The sequence below is a fragment of the Pongo pygmaeus genome, chromosome 1 (genome assembly GCF_028885625.2).
Source record: "Pongo pygmaeus isolate AG05252 chromosome 1, NHGRI_mPonPyg2-v2.0_pri, whole genome shotgun sequence".
In the NCBI taxonomy this organism is placed as follows: Eukaryota; Metazoa; Chordata; class Mammalia; order Primates; family Hominidae; genus Pongo; species Pongo pygmaeus.
Window position 1 is genome coordinate 176,634,592 of NC_072373.2, and position 20,424 is coordinate 176,655,015.

General features: G+C 38.9%; 1 protein-coding gene and 1 non-coding gene across 4 annotated transcripts in view; both read left to right on the forward strand.

Annotated features, from left to right (window-relative positions):
• NDC1 (NDC1 transmembrane nucleoporin) overlaps positions 1-12,982 on the forward strand; it is a 69,155-nt gene extending 56,173 nt beyond the window's left edge. For 2 of the 3 annotated variants that reach the window (XM_054487105.2, XM_054487112.2), the window contains exons 17-18: positions 8,237-8,397; positions 12,669-12,982. In XM_054487105.2, the coding sequence (XP_054343080.2) occupies positions 8,237-8,397; positions 12,669-12,732 (225 nt within the window). In that variant the 3' untranslated portion in view covers positions 12,733-12,982. The remainder of the gene's footprint in view (positions 1-8,236; positions 8,398-12,668) is intronic. The other variant, XM_063655736.1, reaches the window with a different exon arrangement.
• On the forward strand, positions 9,573-9,708 carry LOC129023852 (small nucleolar RNA SNORA58). The gene has a single exon (XR_008496952.1). It is a non-coding gene; the product is annotated as a small nucleolar RNA SNORA58 (small nucleolar RNA).
• Positions 12,983-20,424: the final 7,442 nt, after the last annotated feature.

Here is a 20,424-nt window from a genome sequence, read left to right on the forward strand (position 1 = left end):
AGTGTATGGTTCTATGACATTAAATATATTCACATTGTTACGCAGTCATCACCACCATCCATCTCCAGAACCTTTTCATCTTTAAAATATGTTTTACATTCTTTAGATAGCCTTGGTTTCTATGGAAAGGCCAATGTCATCCTAATGAAGTTGATCAGCCCTATCTATTATATTTTTTGCCTCGTCACTTGAAGGTCAAATTTTGATCTATTTGGAATATTGATGTTTACCTTTATGCCATTCACAGATCCATCCCTCCAGTAACTATTTAATTATCAAGCAATTAGCATGTGATACGATACAGAATGGAAAAAGACAGGGTTCCTGCCCTCTGGGAGCTTACAGGATGTAAAACAGATAATCATACAAAGAACTACAGTTGTAGTCAGTGCCACAGTGCCACTGTGCATAGAAATGCAGGATGAGGCTGGGCGCGGTGGCTCACACCTGTAATCCCAGGACTTTGGGAGGCCGAGGTGGGTGGGTCACCTGAGGTCGGGAGTTTGAGACCAGCCTGGCCCACATGGTGAAACCCTGTCTCTACTAAAAATACAAAAAATTAGCCGGGCGTGGTGGCGGACGCTTGTAATCCCAGCTACTCGGGAGGCTGAGGTGGGAGAATCTCTTGAACCTGGGAGGCAGAGGTTGCGGTGAGCTGCGATTGTGCCGTGATTGTGCCATTGCTCTTCAGCCTGGGCAACAACAGCAAAATTCCATCTCAAAAAAAGAAAAAAAGAAATGCAGGATGATCAGAGAATATATGACAGGTGAATCTGAGCTAGTCTTGCAAGTAGGGGATAGAGAGATGTGAGATAATTAATGGTTCCTGGAGAAGGTAGGGATTGGAAGGAGGAATGGGGGAAAGAAAGGAATATTCTTGAGGGCCAGAGCTATGGATTTGAAGGCCCAGAGACCCTTGACCAACATTGTACCAGTCAGAGTCTATTCTTGGTTTCTGTAAAGTCCTATGCTGCTTTACCTAACATTTGCGTAGTATTCCAAAAGAAATGCTTTAAAAATGTTTTTTGTAAAACCCTGTGAGGTTAAAAAGCGGCTTATTTTGCATGCTGAAGTCTCTTTCAGAAACTATTTTCTGTGTGAGTACAACTTATTCATGATTGTACCTCGTAAATGGCTGAGTCAAAATTGGAAACTAGGGTTTTGGACCCCAAGTCCTTCACAGGCCACCCTTTTAGATTACCTTTGGGAGAGCTTGGCAGAGTTTTGCATTTCTTAACCTCCTTTTTCACGATAGAATGGCAGTATGGCAGATGTGCCAAAGTGTGAGATCTGGAATCAGACTGACTTGTGTCTGAATTCCAGCTTCTACTGTTTCCTAGTTGGAAAATAACATTTATTATATTTCTTCGAATCTAAGATGCCATTAATTGGAACATATACCTTCATTTCAGAAAGCATAAAATGTAAAAAGAAAAAAAGTATATTATAGAACTAATAAATATGGCAATCTCTAAACATCAGTTTTTATATCTGGAAGATGGGAGTGATGATAATGGTAGCTAGCTACCTCATAGGGTTGTGAAGAATAAATGAGATTATCTCTGTAAAGCCCTTGGCATGTGTGACCCATACTAGGTGCTTAGTAAATGTTAGCTCTTACTACTTTGTTGTCATTATTCCTATGTTACATGACAATTTTTTTTTTTTTTTTGCAACAGAGTCTTGCTCTGTCACCCAGACTGGTCACTGCAACTTCACATGCTGGGCTTAATTGATCCTTCCTCCTCAGCCTCCCAAGTAGCCGGGACCACAGGCACGCACCACTATGCCCAATAATTTTTTTGTATTTTTAGTAGAGACAGGGTCTTGCCATGTTGCCCAGGCTGCTCTTGAACTCCTGAGCTCAAGTGATCTGCCTTCCTCGGCCTCCCAAAGTGTTGAGATTATAGGCGTGAGCCACTGCATCCAGCCACATGAAATTCTTATACAGGAGAAAAGATCTTTCAGATTAAAAGAAAGGTTAAAAAAAAAGTATTGCTGTCAATACTGTTAGCAAGCAGTCTAGCAGACATAGTGTCAGACAGATACCCAGTTTAAACTATTCATATATTATCTTCATAATTTTTGTCATAACTATATTATCACATACTATTGTCATTTAGTCATATTTTATTTCCCTGAGCTTTTATTTACTTAGTGTTTTAAGTCATTCATTTATTATTATTTTTTTATTTTTTATTTTTTTATAAAGAGACAGGGTCTCACTTTGTTGCCCAAGCTGGTCTCCAACTCCCAGGCTCAAGCGATCCTCCTGCCTTGGCCTCCCAAAGTGTTGGGATTACAGGCATGAGCCACCATGCCCGTCCAAGTCATTTATTTTAAAAGGAAATTTTATGACTATTGTAAAGGAAATTTTATGACTATAGTAAAGGAAAACTAGTTTGACTTGCTACAAATAGAATATGGGACTATAGTCCTTTATCTCAAACCTTACCATATATTTCAGAATTCAGATGTTTATTAATTTTAAAAATGTGACATAGTGTGTGTGTGTGTGTATATATATATGTATATACACACACATACATCATATACTATATTACATTCCTTTTGGTATCTGAGGTAGAATCCCCTTAATTGGATACATTAATACTTTTCTCCCGTTAACTGAATATTCAGATTAAGTGGGGTAAAGTGGGATGAAGACTATAAATAGCCTGTGTCAGCACAGGTCATGTTTTACTGCCAGATGAGTCCAGGTCAGGTCAGCTTTTGCCACCAAAAGATTTACATCTTTTGTTACAACGTCACATCACTTTAAAAAAAAAAAAAGATTCTCCGGGCACGGTGGCACACACATGTAATCCCAGCACTTTGGAAGGCCAAGGCTGATGGATTGCTTGAGCCCCTGGTCAACATGGTGAAATCCCATCTCCAGCAACAGCAACAACAAAATTTAGGTGGGGAAGTGCACACACCTATAGTCCTGGCTACTTGGGGGCTGAGCAGGGAGAATCACTTGAGCCTGGGAGGTCAAAGCTCAGTGAGCTGTAATCATACCACTACACTCCAGCCTGGGCAACAGAGTGAGACCCTGTCTCAAAAAGAAAAAATAAGGTTACAGAAGTTTTTTGTTTTCAGTGCTTTTTGGATATCAGAATTGAGGATAAGGCAATTACAGTGAGAAAAGTCAATGATGTTAAATTCGAGCTTGATACTTTTACTTGCTGAGGTCTCTGAACCTGAGGCCTGCTTATCTTTTGTTACAAATGTGGATAGTGTGAGATTAGTGAGAATTAGAGAGGTGTTAAGGACACATTTACTCTAAACTGACGCTTAATTTAACGCTTATACCGTTAGGGTGTGTTGGACCTGATTTTTTGCATTTCTATTTTGAGCATTTCTAACTATTTATAAAGACTGCCATTTTATCACCTTTATTCTTTCTTAGAGGTCTTTTAGAGAACAAAGAGAGCAATTACTTATTTAAAAAAATTCAACAAGGTTGGACGTGATGGCTCACATTTGTAATCCCAGCACTTTGAGAGGCTGAGGTGGGAGGATTGCCTGAAGCCAGGAGTTCAAGACCAGCTTGGTCAAGAAAGCGAGATCTTGTCTCTATAAAAAGTTTTAAAAAAATTACCTGGGTGCTGTGGTGTGCACCTGTAGCCTCTAATAGTGAGGAGGCTGAGACAGGAGGATTGCTTGAGTTTGAGACTACATTGAGGTATGATTGCACTACTGCACTCCAGCCTGGGCAACAGAGTGAGACCCTGTCTCTAAAAAAAAAAAAAACCAACAAAATTTATTCTCTTGCAATTATCCATGTAGGTCTGTTGGGCCCTTTTAAAATCTAAGGTATATTATAGATCTAGTGATTGTACATTTTCACTATCTTGTAACAATTTGCTATCGATTATCCTAGGAATTATTTTATCATTACTCATTAGTTATTCTTGTGTTGTAAAAAAGACTAATATGAAAACAGAATAATGATAAAATCATGTAGTATTGCATGATTTTTCATGAAAAGCTATATGAAAAGTCTAGACACACATCTTTGTAGTCTTTTTTAAAGTTTTCATTGAATACAATTGATAATTCATAATTTTTAAATTTTCTGTCCACATGGTAAAGGGAAGAAAATTGCCAATATGTTAAAACAATTACTGAGACACATTGGAAGACAAATGCAGAGAGACAGATAGCAGCACTCTAGACCAGTTCTGTCCAATAGAAATAAAATGCAGTCACCTATGTAATCTTATATTTTCTGATAGATACATTAACAAAATACAGGTGAAATTAATAGTACAGTTTATTTAACCCAGTATTTAAGGTAGTATCATTTTATCATGTAATCAAGATAAAAATTACTAATGAGATCTTTTATATCCATTTTTACATGCAAATTCTTAGAAATCCGGTGTTTGTTTTTCACTTTGTAGCATATCTCAATTCAGACCTGCCACATTTCAGGTGCTCAATAGCTACATGTGGCTAGTGGTTGCCATATTGGACAGCATAGCTCTAGACTTTAATGATGATGGTGAAATTGATCATATAAGAGGAATTTCAGGACCGGGCGCGGTAGCTCACACCTGTAATCCCAGCACTTTGGGAAACCGGGGAAGGCAGATCACTTGAGGTCAGGAGTTCGAGACCAGCCTGGCCAACATGGTGAGACCCCGTCTCTACTAAAAATAGCAATAAATTAGCTGGGCATGGTGGTGCATGCCTGTAATCCTAGCTACGAGGGAGGCTGAGGTGGGAGGATCGCTTGAACCAGGGAGGCAGAGGTTGCAGTGTGCTGAGATCGTGCCACTGCACTCCAGCCAGGATGACAGAGTGAGACTCCGTCTCAAAAAAAAAAAAGGAATTTCAGACTGTGAACCTTCAGTTGATGATATTCTAGATATATTTTCCTGAAACTCAAGGATTACAGAACAATATGTTTTTAAGGAGAGCAAGGAAATATATGTGGTATGCTTATCTAGTAAGTCATTCAATAGGAAAGACTTCATCCCACAGTATTTTATAATAAGAACTTAAATCTCTCATTTTGTTAAGAGTACACATGACCAGTGTTCCTTCATTTTCTGTTGTATTTGTGCACCAAAATTTGCTTTATACAATTTGTAAGGGGATAAGTGCTGAAGGTAGGTGTGTGTATACAAAGATAAGAAGGCAATAGGTGATGTCAAAGAAAAAAAGCCATTGGAATTGATCATTTGAATTTGTATTTATAAACCTAAGAATGAAAATGTTTTGCAGCCAGGTGCGGTGGCTCACGCCTGTAATCTTAGCAGTTTGGGAGGCTGAGGCGGGCGGATCACTTGAGGGCAGGAGTTCGAAACCAGCCTGGCCAATATGGTGAAACCCTATCTCTACTAAAAATACGAAAAAATTAGCTGGGCGTGGTGGTGGGTGCCTGTAATCCCAGCTACTTGGAAGGTTGAGGCAGGAGAATCGCTTGAACCTTGGAGGCAGAGGTTGCAGTGAGCCAAGACCACACTACTGTACTCCAGCCTGGGCGACAGAGTGATACTCTGTCTCAAAAATAAAAAGAAAGAAAAAGAAAATGTTTTGTAATTAAGGTGCAAAGAAAATGGCTGTACTTTCTTCAGCAAAATTATGAGTTGTCAAAAGTTTTTTAAGGTACTGCATTGTGATGGTGCAAATGCAAGAAAAAGAACCAGAAGTATTGATGAGCTAGAACCTATTAGAGATACAGCTTAAATTTGGAGTTAGTATTTACAAGATGGATATATTCCAGATTTATGCATAATAGCTGGTGAACAGCTAGTTGCATTCAAAGGACATTGCTCATTTCAGGTGTGTATACCTTCAAAACCTAGAAAATATGGAATAAAAATTTGGATTTGCCACATTTATATTCTTATTTTCATTTTTATTTTATTTTATTTATTTATTTTTTTAGAGACGGGGTGTTGCGCTGTTGCCCAGGCTTGAGTACAGTGGCATGATCATGGTTCACTGTAACCTTGAACTCTTGGGCTCAAGTAATCCTCCCACCCACCTCAGTCTCCCGAGTAGTTGTGACTACAGGTATTGGACCACATCCAGCTAATTTTTAAATTTTTTGTAGTGACAGACTCTTTCTATATTGCCCAGGCTGGTCTAGAACTCCTGGCTTCAAGCAGTCCTCCTGCCTCAGCCTCCCAAAGTGCTGGGATTACAAGTGTGAGCCATTGTGCCTGGCCTTCTTATTTAAAGTTTTATGGTGTTATTTTACATTACCTTGTCATCTGTAAATTGTAAAATGATTTTAGACTACAAAAAATATGAAGTATTCATAGGACCCAGGCGGTAATGATGATGATTATTTTTCCTGGTATACTGAGGGTTAATCAGGACATTTGCAAGAAAATTGAAAAGAATATAACTTTTCTATTATGATAGAACAAGATTTGATGTATTTGTTCAATCTGCCACGATAACTCTGAGTCCAATCATTTATTTTTTCAACTATCACTTTTTAAAGTGTTTCCCAGGACTGGAACATGCTTGAGATAATTTAGGTAGTAGTTGAAATTCAGTGAAATACTTAAATAACACTAAATTCAGTGAAATTCAGTGAAATATTAAATAACACTAAAGTTACCGTGGCAGACTGAACACATGCATCAAATTTTGTTCCTTCCCCAAAACTCTACTAAACTATAGAAAAGGTATTTTATAATACATAAATCCATAAACAGGAGAGGACATAATAGCAACAACACTTTCAAAGCTGGAAAGCATATGGTTGAGATAGCTAACTTGGCAGATTCCAGAGGCAGATTTCAAATTGGTGGTGGGAGAAGCACCAAGTAACTCTAGAACCAAGGGTGAAGGGATAGGTACCCAAAATAAAGAGGTTTGGGTGAGAGCTGTTTGAAAATTAGTTAGATCCCTAGATCCTATGCTGTGGGGTAATTGCTCCTCCTCCACTGTAGTCTGAGGTTTATCCTTTAAGAGAGAGTAGAACACCCAGTCTGGGGGAGTTGTGGGTGCTGTACTAAAGGACAGGGATGAGTTCAAAAGCCCTGGTGTCCACTTGGCTTCAGAACACTGGGGCAGGCCCTGTAGTCAGCATACTAGAAGACTTTTCTTTGGGCACTCTGACCAGTCCAAGAAGAAAGACCTAAAGTGACTGAGTTGAAGGTTCACCCCCCAAAAGTCCCTGCAGATGACCCACTGTGAAGCCGCTTGTCTGTAATCCACAGTCATGCACGTAGAATTGGTGCTCAGCTCTTTAGCAGGTCCCACTTCCAGTTGTGAACGAAGATCACTAGATTTCTGAGGAAAGTCTCTCATGCAGAAGTTGGAGACTAAAGGGAGCAAAGGGGGAAAATCAGCTTGGAAGAAACTAAAAAACAAAAAACCTGTCATCAGAATCCTTAGAAATAAGAAAGGATATTGCATCTTAGAAACAAAAATAGGATGCTAAAATTAAAAAGAACAGATGATGTTAAAGAGCTCTTGAAATTAAGAACATGATGGCAAAAATAATTTTAATTATTTTTGTTTTCAGTTCTTTTGGTGGTTACATTCATAACTATAAATAGTATGCTTATACTGTTGTGTCTTGTCAGTTTATTTTTCCATGGGGACCTCATGATGTAACAGTATCATCTGTCATTGCTCATAAATGCCTTATCTGAATTGAAAAGGAAGATAAACTATTTAGTGAATAACTATTTCTGTAAAGCATAAAGTTTTGGTCTTTTTTTTTTTTTTTGCTGAGGTCTTTTAATAAAGCTCCTCCTGCCTGTCACATCATAAGCAGAGTAGGACATCAGTGTTTGACTTCAAGCTTTGCGTTTTCAAGGATATTGAATGATAGCTTCATTTCTGAGGGCAAGTCTGGATTTTTGGGGGGCCTGGTAACTGTCATAGTAGCTGAGCCTCCCTATTGCATTGTTTATGAAACTATTTTGACTGTGATCTACAATAAGAAATGTGTTACAGCATATCTATAGGTATGTGTATATATCTCTGTATATATCCATTTGTATCTATCTCAAATCTTAATTCTTTGGACTGAAGTGACTTTTTTTCTTTTTAATTTTTTATTTTATTTTACTTTATTTTATTTTTTTTGAGACAGGATCTCTGTCGCCCAGTCTGGAGTACAGTGGAACTCCTGGGCTCAAGCAGTCCTCCTGCCTCGTCCTTCCAAAGTGTTGGGATTACACATGTGAGCCACAGCACCTGGCCTAGGTTGGCTTTCTTTATAATCTAAACTGATGTGTTTTCTTTCTTGGTGTAGGCAGTCGACAAGTACTTTAAGCTTCCTCATGCTTCCAGTAAACCACCCCGGATTTCAGGAAGCCTTGTGGACACTTCATATAAAACATTAAGATTTGCATTCAGAGCATCACTAAAAACTGCTATCTATCGAATAACTACTACATTTGGTGAACATCTGAAGTAAGTTTACCTGTTTTGATCCATGATGATACCCATTCTGGAGAGCTTTCGTTAGAAATAGGTATGGGAATGATAAGGCTCATGTGTTGAAAGTGTTCTTTTGGGACCTTGATGATTCTCACTGTGAACTTACAGCTTGGATGTGGACTTAATATTTATATTTTAAAATTTGGCCCATCATAAAGCTTTGGGGATTTCTTTCAAATGGACAAAAGAAGACAGAAAGTTATAAATGCAGCAAATTTAAGTATATATATATATATATTTAAATTGTCAAAAGATCCTTAAGGGAGAAAAAAGAGCAGAAAACCCGAGTACCTTTCCAGAAAAGCATATTAAAACTAATTCTATTGTTATATCTTGGTCAGCAAACTGAAGACTTGGGGTGAGCAAAGTATTCCAGAAATGAATCCCTGGTGCTTTGTGATTCATGCTGGAAAAACACCAACAGATCACAACACCTTGAGAAACAGAACCAGAGAGAAAACCACAAATGCCAAGCCTATTTATATTTAGTTTTATTGATGTTTACTGCTTTCCTCTTGTGAAATGATCTAGCTAGGCAGGATGAGGGATACTAGCTTAGTAACTAAACTATATTTATATTTATCACAATTATAAATGAACTTTAGAAGACACCAGAGATTGCTCTGCTGTTTTTGTATGCAATCAATGAATAGTTTAAGACTTCCAATTTAAATTAAAGTTAAATAAAGTTAAAAATTCAATTTGTCAGTCACCCTAGCCACATTTACTTAATAACTACATGTGTTTAGTAGCTACTGTATTGGACAACAGAAGTATAACATCTTTCCCTCATTCTAGAAAGTTTTATCAGATAGTGCTAATCTAGACAATACACTTAGAACTTTATGTTTTCTCATTTACTGTTTTCAAAGACGCTGTGAAGTGTAGAAATTATCATAATTGTACAGATACGAAAACTGAGGCATAGAGATGTTAAAACTTGCCTGATAGCACAATCTAGTGCGTATTAAACATGAACCTGAAATCAAGTCTTTCTTTCTCTTAAAAATCTTTCATCTTTCTGTCTACAACACTAGACTGCCTCCAAGATATAAATTAATATGTAGGACACATTCAGAAAATACTGATGAATTTAGAGAATGAAATAGATATGACGTATATTAATGATAGAACAAAAGCAAGGAGAAGGGCATACCTGTAGACCTTGCCTGACTGCGCTCATGGCCAGGCAGGGGGGACGTTGTGTGCGAGATTAATTTGAAGTTCCTGCCAGCTTTAGCCAGCTTAATCAGCGGCTGGATAAATAGCAGGACTGTAACATTCCCCTGGGGGAAAAAAGGCAAGAAGAAAAGGGGAGCATAGGGATTTAGATAAGAAAGCGATATAGGCCAGGCATCACTAGTGGTCCATGCCTGTTATCCCAGCACTTTGGGAGGCCGAGGTGGGTGGATCACCTCAGGTCAGGAGTTTGAGATCAGTCCGGCCAACATGGTGAAACCCTGTCTCTACCAAAAATACAAAAATTCGCTGGGCGTGGTGGTGCTCACCTGAAATCCCAGCTACTCGGGAGGCTGAGGCATGAGAATCGCTTGCACCCAGGAGGCAGAGGTTGCAGTGAGCCGAGATCGTGCCTCTGTACTCCAGCGTGGGCAACAGAGCGAGACTCTGTCTCAAAGAAAAAAAAAAAAAAAGAGATACAGATGACTGATTAAAAATTATGAGAATGGATTATGAGAATGGGCCGGGTGCACAGGCTCACGGCTGTAATCCCAGCACTTTGGGAGGCCAAGGCGGGTGGATCATCTGAGGTCAGGAGTTTGAGACCAGCCTGGCCAACATGGTGAAACCCCTTCTCTACTAAAACTACAAAAATTAGCTGGGCATGGTGGCAGGCAACTATAATCCCAGCTACTCCAGAGGCTGACGCAGGAGAATCACTTGAACCCGGGAAGTGGAGGTTGCAGTGAGCTGATACTTCACCACTGCACTCTAGCCTGGGCGACTGAGCAAGTCCCTGCCTCAAAGATAAATAAATAAATACATACATAAATAAATAAAAATTGTGAGAATGAAATTCTGCCTTAGTTTCTTTTCTCTGAAAAGAGCCGTATTTTAGCGAGACCCTGCCTCAAAAATAAATACATAAATAAAATAAAAATTGTGAGAATGAAATTCCACCTTAGTTTCTTTTCTCTGAAAAGAGGCATATTTTATATATGTGCCAAAGCTGATAAAATCAGTGGAGGCTATTTGTGCAAATGTAGGACAGTGTCATATAGTGGAAAGAATGTTAGATCTGGAGTTAAAATATCTGGATTTCTGTCTGCTTGCATCATTAGCTATCTGTGATTGTGAGCAAGTTTCCTACTGTTTTAAGTAACTCACCCAAGATTATGCAAGTAGTGAGTTGCAGAACCAGGATTCAGATGCAAATCTTTCTAACCCTAGGGTTCTATCTATAGTGTCTATACTCCTAACCTAGACTGTGGTGTTTCCCCTAACTTCTGAATCTTTCTGATACAGTTTTTGTCCCCATGAAAGGGAACGTTCTCACACCCACTTGGTTTCATTTGTTCTTAGTAAAGATAAAATGGGATCATACATAGGTAAAGCCCACTGTGCAGTATACATTATCGTGATACTTATTATTACTGTATAATATCTGATTATTCACTGTTCAAAGCTCTACCTCTGAGAACTAGGTATAAATGAAGTTAGCTCTTGAACTCTGAAAATCAACTAACAAACACAGCCCACTCATTGGAGACATTCATTCAACACTATTTACTTATTTTTTAAAAGGTAAATTGTATTGTGTATATTTGAGGTTTATAACATATGTTATGGGATTTATATATAAATAGTAAAATGTTTACTGTAGTGAAGTAAATTAACATGTCTGTCATCAAGGGCAGCTAAAATCTGCTTATTTAACAAAAATACCTAGTACAATACAATTTTGTTAGCCATAGTCCTCATGTTATACATTAGGTCTCTAGACTTGTTTATCCTACATATGTGCAACTTTCTATCCTTTGACCTGCATCTCCCCATTCCCTGCCACCTCCCATTTACTCCTAATTTAGGCTAATTTAATTCTGGTTTTCCAGCCTATAACATATCAAAAAATTTTTTTTGAGTCAGGGTCTTGCTCTGTTGCCCAGGCTGGAGTGCAGTGACAAGATCATAGCATAGTTCACTGCAGCCTCAAACTCCTGAGCTCAAGCAGTTCTCCTGCCTCAGGCCTCTCAAAGTCGGGATTACAGGTGTGAGCCACCATGCCTGGCCCATATCAAAATTTATTTGAGGGGCAGAGATTGCTACTGGAGTCATGAGTACTAACAGTAAATTGTAAGGGACACTTTACTACCTGCTAGCAGAGAGAAATGTCATGGGAAAGCCACAGATTTGGTGTTTGAGAGAGTTCCAGAGCCATTAAGTTGGCGAAGACAGCCTCACTAGCACCTAGAGGGCATCTTTGTACAGTAAAATACTTGAAATGGTTCAATTGGAGGTACATGGTTCAAGAAAGCAAAGATGTCTATAAGACATTTTAGGGCAATTCATAACAAAATTATTAAAATAAGACTGTTTGGCACTTTAAAAAGCGGTGACCTATTCAAGAACTAGAAAACCGGAATTTTTCATTATATTCAATTTTTGCCCAAAAGTTTAAGAGGAAGTATTATACTAGTTTCAGTATATATTTGCCCTAATTTTGTCAAGGTAATATATTTTTGTGATGGTGAGGGTGGAGAGAGAACTCAGTGTTCCCATCCAAAACATAACTTATGTTCAAAGGGAGAAGTAAATCTAAACCACCAAGCTGTTACCTTTGAAAACAATTAATGGAGTCTATTGTGTTTTAACCAAACATTTTAGTTTAAAGGATTTTGTATTAAAGGCAATTCAGATACTCCACAACTCAAAGATAATGTTGGAATCTGGTTTAAATAAAATAATAAAATCCAGAAAATCTACTGCAAGGCCTGGAACTCCGCACAGCAGTTTCCATAGCAGAGCAGGTTAAAGTCAATGCCTTCACTTGTCGGTCTTAATTTGTTTGGTCTTTTAGAAGATAGAAGCATGCCATTACCGAATGCAAGCCCTCCTCTTCATTAGATTAAAAAGAGTTTTCATCCAGCTTTTTCAGAAATACTAAATAAGTGAAGATTTCTATTCATTTTTAATTGTTTTGAAAAATATTGACTCTGTGCTCTGTGGTTCACTTAATATGCGTAATGTAAAATAAAGCTTATGCTTTGAATTTATGTTTCATTTAGTGCTGTGCAAGCATCTGCAGAACATCAGAAAAGACTTCAACAGTTCTTGGAGTTCAAAGAATAGTTAAGTAATATAAACTGTGTTCATTACACTGCTGATACAACTACAGATGGGACAGTAAATGTTCAGCATTCTTGGATCAGAAGAAAACGGACTAATTAGATGCTTCCTTTGTCGTGGTGGTTGCTTTGAAAACTATACTTTAATGGGAGAAATCATGGAAAGAAATTCTCAACGGAATAACTGAAAACTGCCTTTTCTGTACCGATTGCTTTTTGTGTGTGTGGTATAATAAAATCTTTATTCAATTTTACAGAAGCATTGATGGCAGTCGAAATGTCTCTAGCTCATATAACTTAATAATAATAACTAAAAAACTTTTAGAATTTACTTTCGAAAAGAGGGAAGCCAGTTCTGAAATGAGTATAGGTTGACTTCATAGTCTTCTTAATTAAGAGTTTAGCTCTTTGTAAACTCAAAATACATAAACTTTTAAAGTGTAGTTTCACTTACTGAAGGATAAAAATGGTAACAGTGCAGCAATATTCACAAAAAATATTGTCTAACGGACATATTTTGTTAGTTAATCTGTTAGGTTGGGTTTTTGTTTCCAGGGACAAATTAAATTTGTATGATTACCCAAAAAAGGGTCTCAGTTTACAGATGCTAACTCTATATAAAGGAATGTGGAAAAACTCAGGTCTTAAGTTACAAGATTAAAAATTCACATTTGGTCTTTAAGAAACAATTGACTGACATCTATGAATTTATTTTGTATCATGCTAGTAAACACAAAGTATTAATGTATGGGTATTTTCCCAGCTAATTTTGCTTTCTTTTTCTGGAGCAAAACATTAAGTGATTGCAGAGTTTTCAAGGAAGAGAAAAAGGTTTGCAAAAAAACCCAGGAAATGTTCCCTTTTTTCCCCACCATTCATTTTCATTAGATCAAATTCTGTGAAACTTGTCTGGTCTCTCAAAGGGAGCAGCCTCTGTAGTGTTAAATGGCTAATTAAAATAGGAAGATCTTTATAGCCAGAAACAACTTAGTCATCAAATAGCAAGTGAAACCAAAACGTCAGAGGGAATACTGTACTTGGAAGTATGTTGTGTGTCCCAAATGTGAACGAAGTATTGTTAGAATTTATTAGATCAGCTTCTTTGGAGATCAAAGGTTAGAAATCCTAGTCATAGATAGTCACTGGACTGGCTTTGGACTGAAATGCCCCTTTGTAATTCTTTTCCTATTGTCTTTTCCTTCTAGTGTCCCAAAATATTTTCTTTAAAGTCAGCACAGTACTGTATATGAATCTTTAATGCGGTATCATATATGTCTACTTTTGTCTGATTCATCAATGTATTATATCTTTATAATTGAATATTTTAGCTCCGGGTCCTGTTGCCCCTTCAACCAGTACATGCCAAATTATAAATGGGTGCTACTGGCCTTGAGCATATCACTGTGGGGCAGTTCCCCGATTGTCAAGTGTTTAGATATGTAGGCTATTGCCATTTGTTTTTCTGTTTTGGTTTTGCTTTGTGTCTGAAGCTGAATCGATTTCTTTTTTTGAATGTGAAAGTTGAATTTCAAATGTAGTCGTTTCTTACAGATGGCCAAGACAGAAAATTGTGGCTAGGTTGACTGAGAGCTGTTGTCTTCCATGTATTAACACAATTAAGCTTTTTATATTCCACTCTCTGTGCTGAATCCACTCTGAATCTTCTGCTTCCATTAAAGAAGAACTGTGATATTCAACCCATTGGATTTCTGAGAATAAGATAGGATGATTCCTTTGAACTTTGACTTACTTGTATAAAATGTCCAGCTAGGTTTAGGTTTTTGCCATTTCCTATATACTTTGGGTAAAGCTACATTTGATGAGCAATGTGAATGTTTCTGAGAATGTTCATTCCTGTTTTCTCTCAAGAGAATTGTGCTGTGTACTAAATACAGGCCGCATAGTGTCTGCCTGTTGAAGATCTGGTAACTGCCTCCCCAGATCTGTATTGTATTTGGTAGGTAAGGGGGTCAGGTTCTTTTTCTCATTGTGTGTGGATAATCTACACACCATCTGTTGGAACTAGGGTGTTATTATGGGGAACTCCTCCTGTGTACTAGGAGGAGGACCTTAGGGAGGCCAAGACGAGAGAAGCATTTCCTTTGATGAAGTCACATCCTGTCTATGAGCCCACTAATGCTGTAACATTGGCCTGAAGGAGAGTGTTCTTTAAAAGTCTTTCTCGGCTGTTAGTATAAAAACATGATGGTATCAGCTCTTAGCATGTTTGCTTGACCCTTATGGAAGGTATAAATCCATAGAACTTCTTTCCCAGAGAACTGGGAAATTGTCTTAGAAATAAACCTTGTACAGTTGAGTGGACATGGATAAGCAACAATTTGTTACTTTGCAGGATTTGTTCCTTGGTAATTGTTTGGTGTGTCATCCTGTAAATATTCATGATAGTCTGTTTATATCCTTTTGTATATCGTTGATACTGGATTGGGTAGAAAAATAAATTGGCAGTTTTAAGAAATGGAACAATTAATTGAAATATGTGTGTCTGTAAGGTCAATTATTTAATTTCTGGGCGGGGAGGTGGTGGTGGTGATGTTTCCTGAATCATTTCAATTTAGTCTCAGAGTTGTTGCTTATAAAACCTGAAAGAGTTGAACTTCTTGAGAAGTCAGCTTTTGCCCTTAACCTAGACTGATTTGGTGGGTTTCGTGGTAACTCTAAGGAGCCTGAATTCAGAAAGTCTCATTCTTTGTTGTCTTGGCTGACAAAACTAAACAAAGGGTGGAGGTGCTGAAAGCCATCTCTTAACAGAAGTTTCTTTTCTTGCCAAAATATTGTTTCCAAACGGATCGTATTCCCCTAGGCTAACAGTTACGTCTGTCAACATTACTTTATCTGAACTTCACGTCTAGGTAGTTGAGGTACCTCAGACTCCCTCTAGCTCTCCCAAGCCATAGTTACCTTTCTTTACAACCAAATAGCTTAAAACAAAGATGGCTTTCATTCATCAGTTAACAATCCAGCTATGCTTAGCAAGCTGCTGACCATTTTTAAATAAGCAAAATCTTTATTGTTTTGAGGGGCAAGAAAGGGGCTGGATAAACACATACCTCTACAGTTCTGCCATGCTCCTAAGCAGCCTTGGCACAAGTTGCTGTCATGATGGGCAAGTTGATGTGGAATTAGCTGATCATTCACAAATATTCACTGAGTGTCTCTTATGGCACAACAATTAGAAATAAACTGAACAAGACGGTCCCTGCTCTCAAGGAGTTTATAATCTAATGGGGTATTTGAAACTTGCTGTGCATCGGAATCACCAGGAGGGCTTAATTAGCTGTGTAGAATCTGGGCTCCACAATAGTGCAGATTTTGCTTCAAGAGGTCTCAGCTGGTTCCCAAGAGATGCAGTTTTTAATAAAAGTCTAAGCAGAATCACATTATGAGAAGGGTTTATTCTAGATCGTACTTTAGCATGTATCAGAATCTCTTGAGGAGCTTACTATAACAGATTTACTGGCCCCACCTCCAGAGTTTCTTTTCCTTCCTTTCATCCTTCCACAGGTTCTTTTTCTCTGTCACCCAGGCTGGAGTGCAGTGACATGATCCTGGCCCACTGTAGCCTTGACCTCTCAGGCTCAAGCAATCCTCCCACTTCAGCCTCCCAAGTAGCTAGGATCATAGTGCACACCACCACGCCTGGCCATATTCTCTATTTTTTGTAGACACAAGGTCCCACTATTGCCCAGGCTGTATCAAACTCCTGTGCTTAAGCAATCCACCCACCTCAGCCTCCCAAAGTGCTGGGATTACAGGTGTGAGCCGTGGCACCCAGCCTAGAGTTTCTGATTCAGTAAGTCTAGGGTAGGGCCCAATAATTTGCATTCCTAACACATCACCAGGTGATGCTGATGCTGCTAGTCCTGAGACCATACTTTGAGGACCACTGTTCTAGTGGATTGCTAACGTGTTCTCTCAGATGTGTCTGAAGCAATATGAACTATCATTCGCTGTAGAGTTCTTCCATCTGATTCAGTTATTGAAAAGCTTGAAGAGTACAGTTAAATCTCTAGGTAATGCAGGAATGCTGAGCAATGTTCAGATGTTCAGATACTTATCTTGAAATTGCAGCAGGTGACATGACATGGGTTGCCTTTTCGCACCATTCTGTGCTGGTGCATGTTCCCTTTACCTGAATTTCTATCTTTTGGCAAACTTCCCATTCTTCAGAATGAGCTTAACCATCATTATCATTAACCATAGCATGTCCTTAGATGTCCTGGTGCTAGCGCACTTTGTCACCCATCTCATTTTGCAGAGCTGTGTGGCTGGACCGCCCTCAAGTGCTCATGCTCTCCCTGCTCACATGTATTTTACCAGATTTTGAGTGTGCCTCATAAGTGATTCTGTTGGTAAAGTGGTTCTGGAAGTCCCATGGAATGCCTGGCAGAGAAACACTGCAAGGTGACCTCTGAATCAGATTTTTACCTTGATAGTTGTTTGAAGATATGTTGACTATTTTACCTTTTACCTCTCAAGCCGTTAGTAACAGTGGTGTGTAGTCTTAAAAAAAATACTAAACACTAGTCTCTTCCTAACTATATTATGATGTTTGGTTGCAAGGACACAACCTCTGTCTCAGTTAGGTTAAGCATAGAAAGGAGAGTTGATTGTGAGGACACAGGAAAATCTTGGTGAGCACAAGTGTAGGTTCCAGACCCCAGGAAGAACCTGAAGAGCTCTCATGGTCTCCTTCTCAGCTTCTCACATACGTTTTATTCTCCCTCCTTGCTTTCTGCCACTCCATCCAGCTCCCGAGTTTACAATGTAATAAGAGACTGACCAGCTGGTTCTGAATACCAACCAAATTCCTGATTGAAAGAAATTAGCCCAAATGGATGAAGTATCCAAGGGTCTAATTAGGCATGAGGGACAAGGCCATGGTGTGTGCCAACATAGCTTCTACAAGCCTACCTTTGTTGATCAGGATGAGATGGAGAGTAGGGGCAGTTCCCAGAGCCTCCCAGGATAGAGGACAAAATTTGGGATTCAAGGCCTGCAAAGAGGAGCTGGCAAATCCCCTTGCCTTGGGTTGGGACCCCAAAGTGCTTCACCTTAGGAGGAAGGATGAAGAGGAAGTAGATGCCATAAACTAATTGAGGGAGAATCCTCATTTAATTGGATTGAGATTATCTGTTTGCCAGTATTTCCAGGCCCTGGCAGAAGCTAAATAAATCCTTTCTGAGGAACACAACACCGTAGGCCTTAATTATATCTATAAACAAGTTTTCAAATACAGTGTCTACACACCATTAAGAATAGCTAGGCTCAGGAAGAGACAGCATAACATGAATGAGAACCAACAAAAGCAACAGACAATAGATTGATCCATAGAGACTCTGCATGAGAGAGTTATTGGAGATTTTAAAATAGTTATTAACTGCTATATTCAATGAGACTAAAAATTCTAATTCATTAGAGAACTGGAAGCTACATATTTACATATATAATTTGTGGTTAGGTACTTACAAGCCATTTATATAAAATTTGATAATGAACCATGGAGAAATTCTAGAACAGAAACAGGATAACTAAAAATAAGAGGTCAATGGGTAGGTTTAATGGCAGATTAGACATAGCTGAAGAAAATGACTGAAGATAGGTCAGAAGAAACTATCCAGAATAAAGCTTTGAAAGTCAAAAATATTAAAATACAGAAGATAGATTAAAATAGATGATACAGTGAGAAAATGTATAAGTGTAATTGGAATCCTGGAAGGAGAGGGAGATCTAATGGAACAGAAGCAGTTTTGAAGATATGAAACAGAGAACTTTCCAAACTTGAGACATCAAGCCACAGATTGAAAAAGCTTTATGAGCCCTAAACAGATAAATAAAAAGAACCCACACTGAACTACATCATAGTAAAGGCACTAAAAACCAAAGACAAAGTCTTCAAAGTAGAGAGAAAAAAGACCACTTTTATTTTATTTTTGAGACAGGGTCTTGCTCTGTTACCCAGGCTGGAGTATAGTGACATGATCTTGGCTCACTGCAGCCTTGACCTTCCAGGCTCAAGCAATCCTCTCACCTCAGCCCCCTAGTAGCTGGGACTATGGCCATGTGCCACCATGCCCGGCTAATTTTTAAATTTTTTGTAGGAACAGATTCTCACCATGTTGCCCAGGCTGGTCTTGAACTCCTGGGCTCAAGTGATCCCGCCTCTGCCTCCCAAAGTGCTGGGATTACAGGTGTAAGTCATCGTGCCTGTCCAAAGGCCACTTTCAAATGAGCAGCAATTCTCAACAAAAACAACTGAAGATAACGAAATGGACATTTTAAAGTGCCGAAAGGACTCTACTAACCTAGAATTTTATACCCAGCATTAATCTTTTAAAATGGTGGGGAAATAAAGACTTTTTTTCAGACAAACAATACCTGAGAGATTTCAACAATAGCTGAGAGATTTCATTATAAGCATAGATACGTTGAAAGTAAAAGGATAGGAAAAGATAAACAGGTAAACACTAAATGAAAGCTGGTATAGCTCTGTAAGTTTTTGACAAAGTACACTTTAAGTCGGAAAGCCTTACTAGAGATAAATAGGGGCACCTCAAAATAATAAAAGATTTTTTTTAAAAAAGGTTCATTTAATATGATACGGTTCTTTTTTTTTTTTTTCTTTTGTTGAGACGGAGTCTTGCTCTGTTGCCCAGGCTGGAGTGCAGTGGCACAATCTCGGCTCACTGCAAGCTCCGCCTCCCGAGTTCATGCCATTGTCCTGCCTCAGCCTCCTGAGTAGCTGGGACTACTGGCGCCCGCCACCACGCCTGGCTAATTATTTTTTGTATTTTTAGTAGAGATAGGGTTTCACTGTGTTAGCCAGGATGGTCTTGATCTCTTGAACTCGTGATCTGCCTGCCTCAGTCTCCCAAAGTGCTGGGATTACAGGCGTGAGCCACTGTGCCTGGCCAATATGATACAGTTCTAAATGTTAATGCAACTTCTATAACCTCTAAGTACATAAAGCAGTATGGGCAAAAGATGAATAGGTGCTTCAAAAGAGCTTATCCCAATGGCCTGTAAGAGAAATAAGCACGCTTAGTTATTAGGAAAATACAAACTTAAAATGCAATGAGACACCACTACATACCCTGATACGGTTGGCTCTGTGTCCCCACCCAAATCTCATCTTGTAGCTCCCATAATTCTCACGTGTTATGGGAGGGACCCAGTGGGAGATAATTGAATCATGGGGCAGGTCTTTCCTGTGCTGTTCTCCTGATAGTGAATGAGTCACATGACAACTGAGGGCTTTAAAAACAGGAGTTTATCTGCACAAGCTCTCTCTTTGCCTGCCGCCATCCACCTAAGATGTGACTTGCTCCTCCTTGCCTTCTGCCGTGATTGTGAGGCTCTCCCAGCGACATGGAACTGTGAGTTCTCCATTAAGCCTCTTTCCTTTGTAAAATGCCAAGTCTCGGGTTTGTCTTTATAAACAGCATGAAAACAGACTAATAGAGTAAATTGGTACCAGTAGAGTGAGGCGCTGAAAAGATACCTGAAAATGTGGAAGTGACTTTGGAACTGGGTAACAGGCAGGGGTTAGAACAGTTTAGAGGGCTCAGAAGAAGACAGGAAAATGTGGGACAGTTTGGAACTTGCTTGAGACTTGTTGAATGGCTTTGCCCAAAATGTTGATAGCGATATGGATGATGTAGCCCAGGCTGAGGTGGTC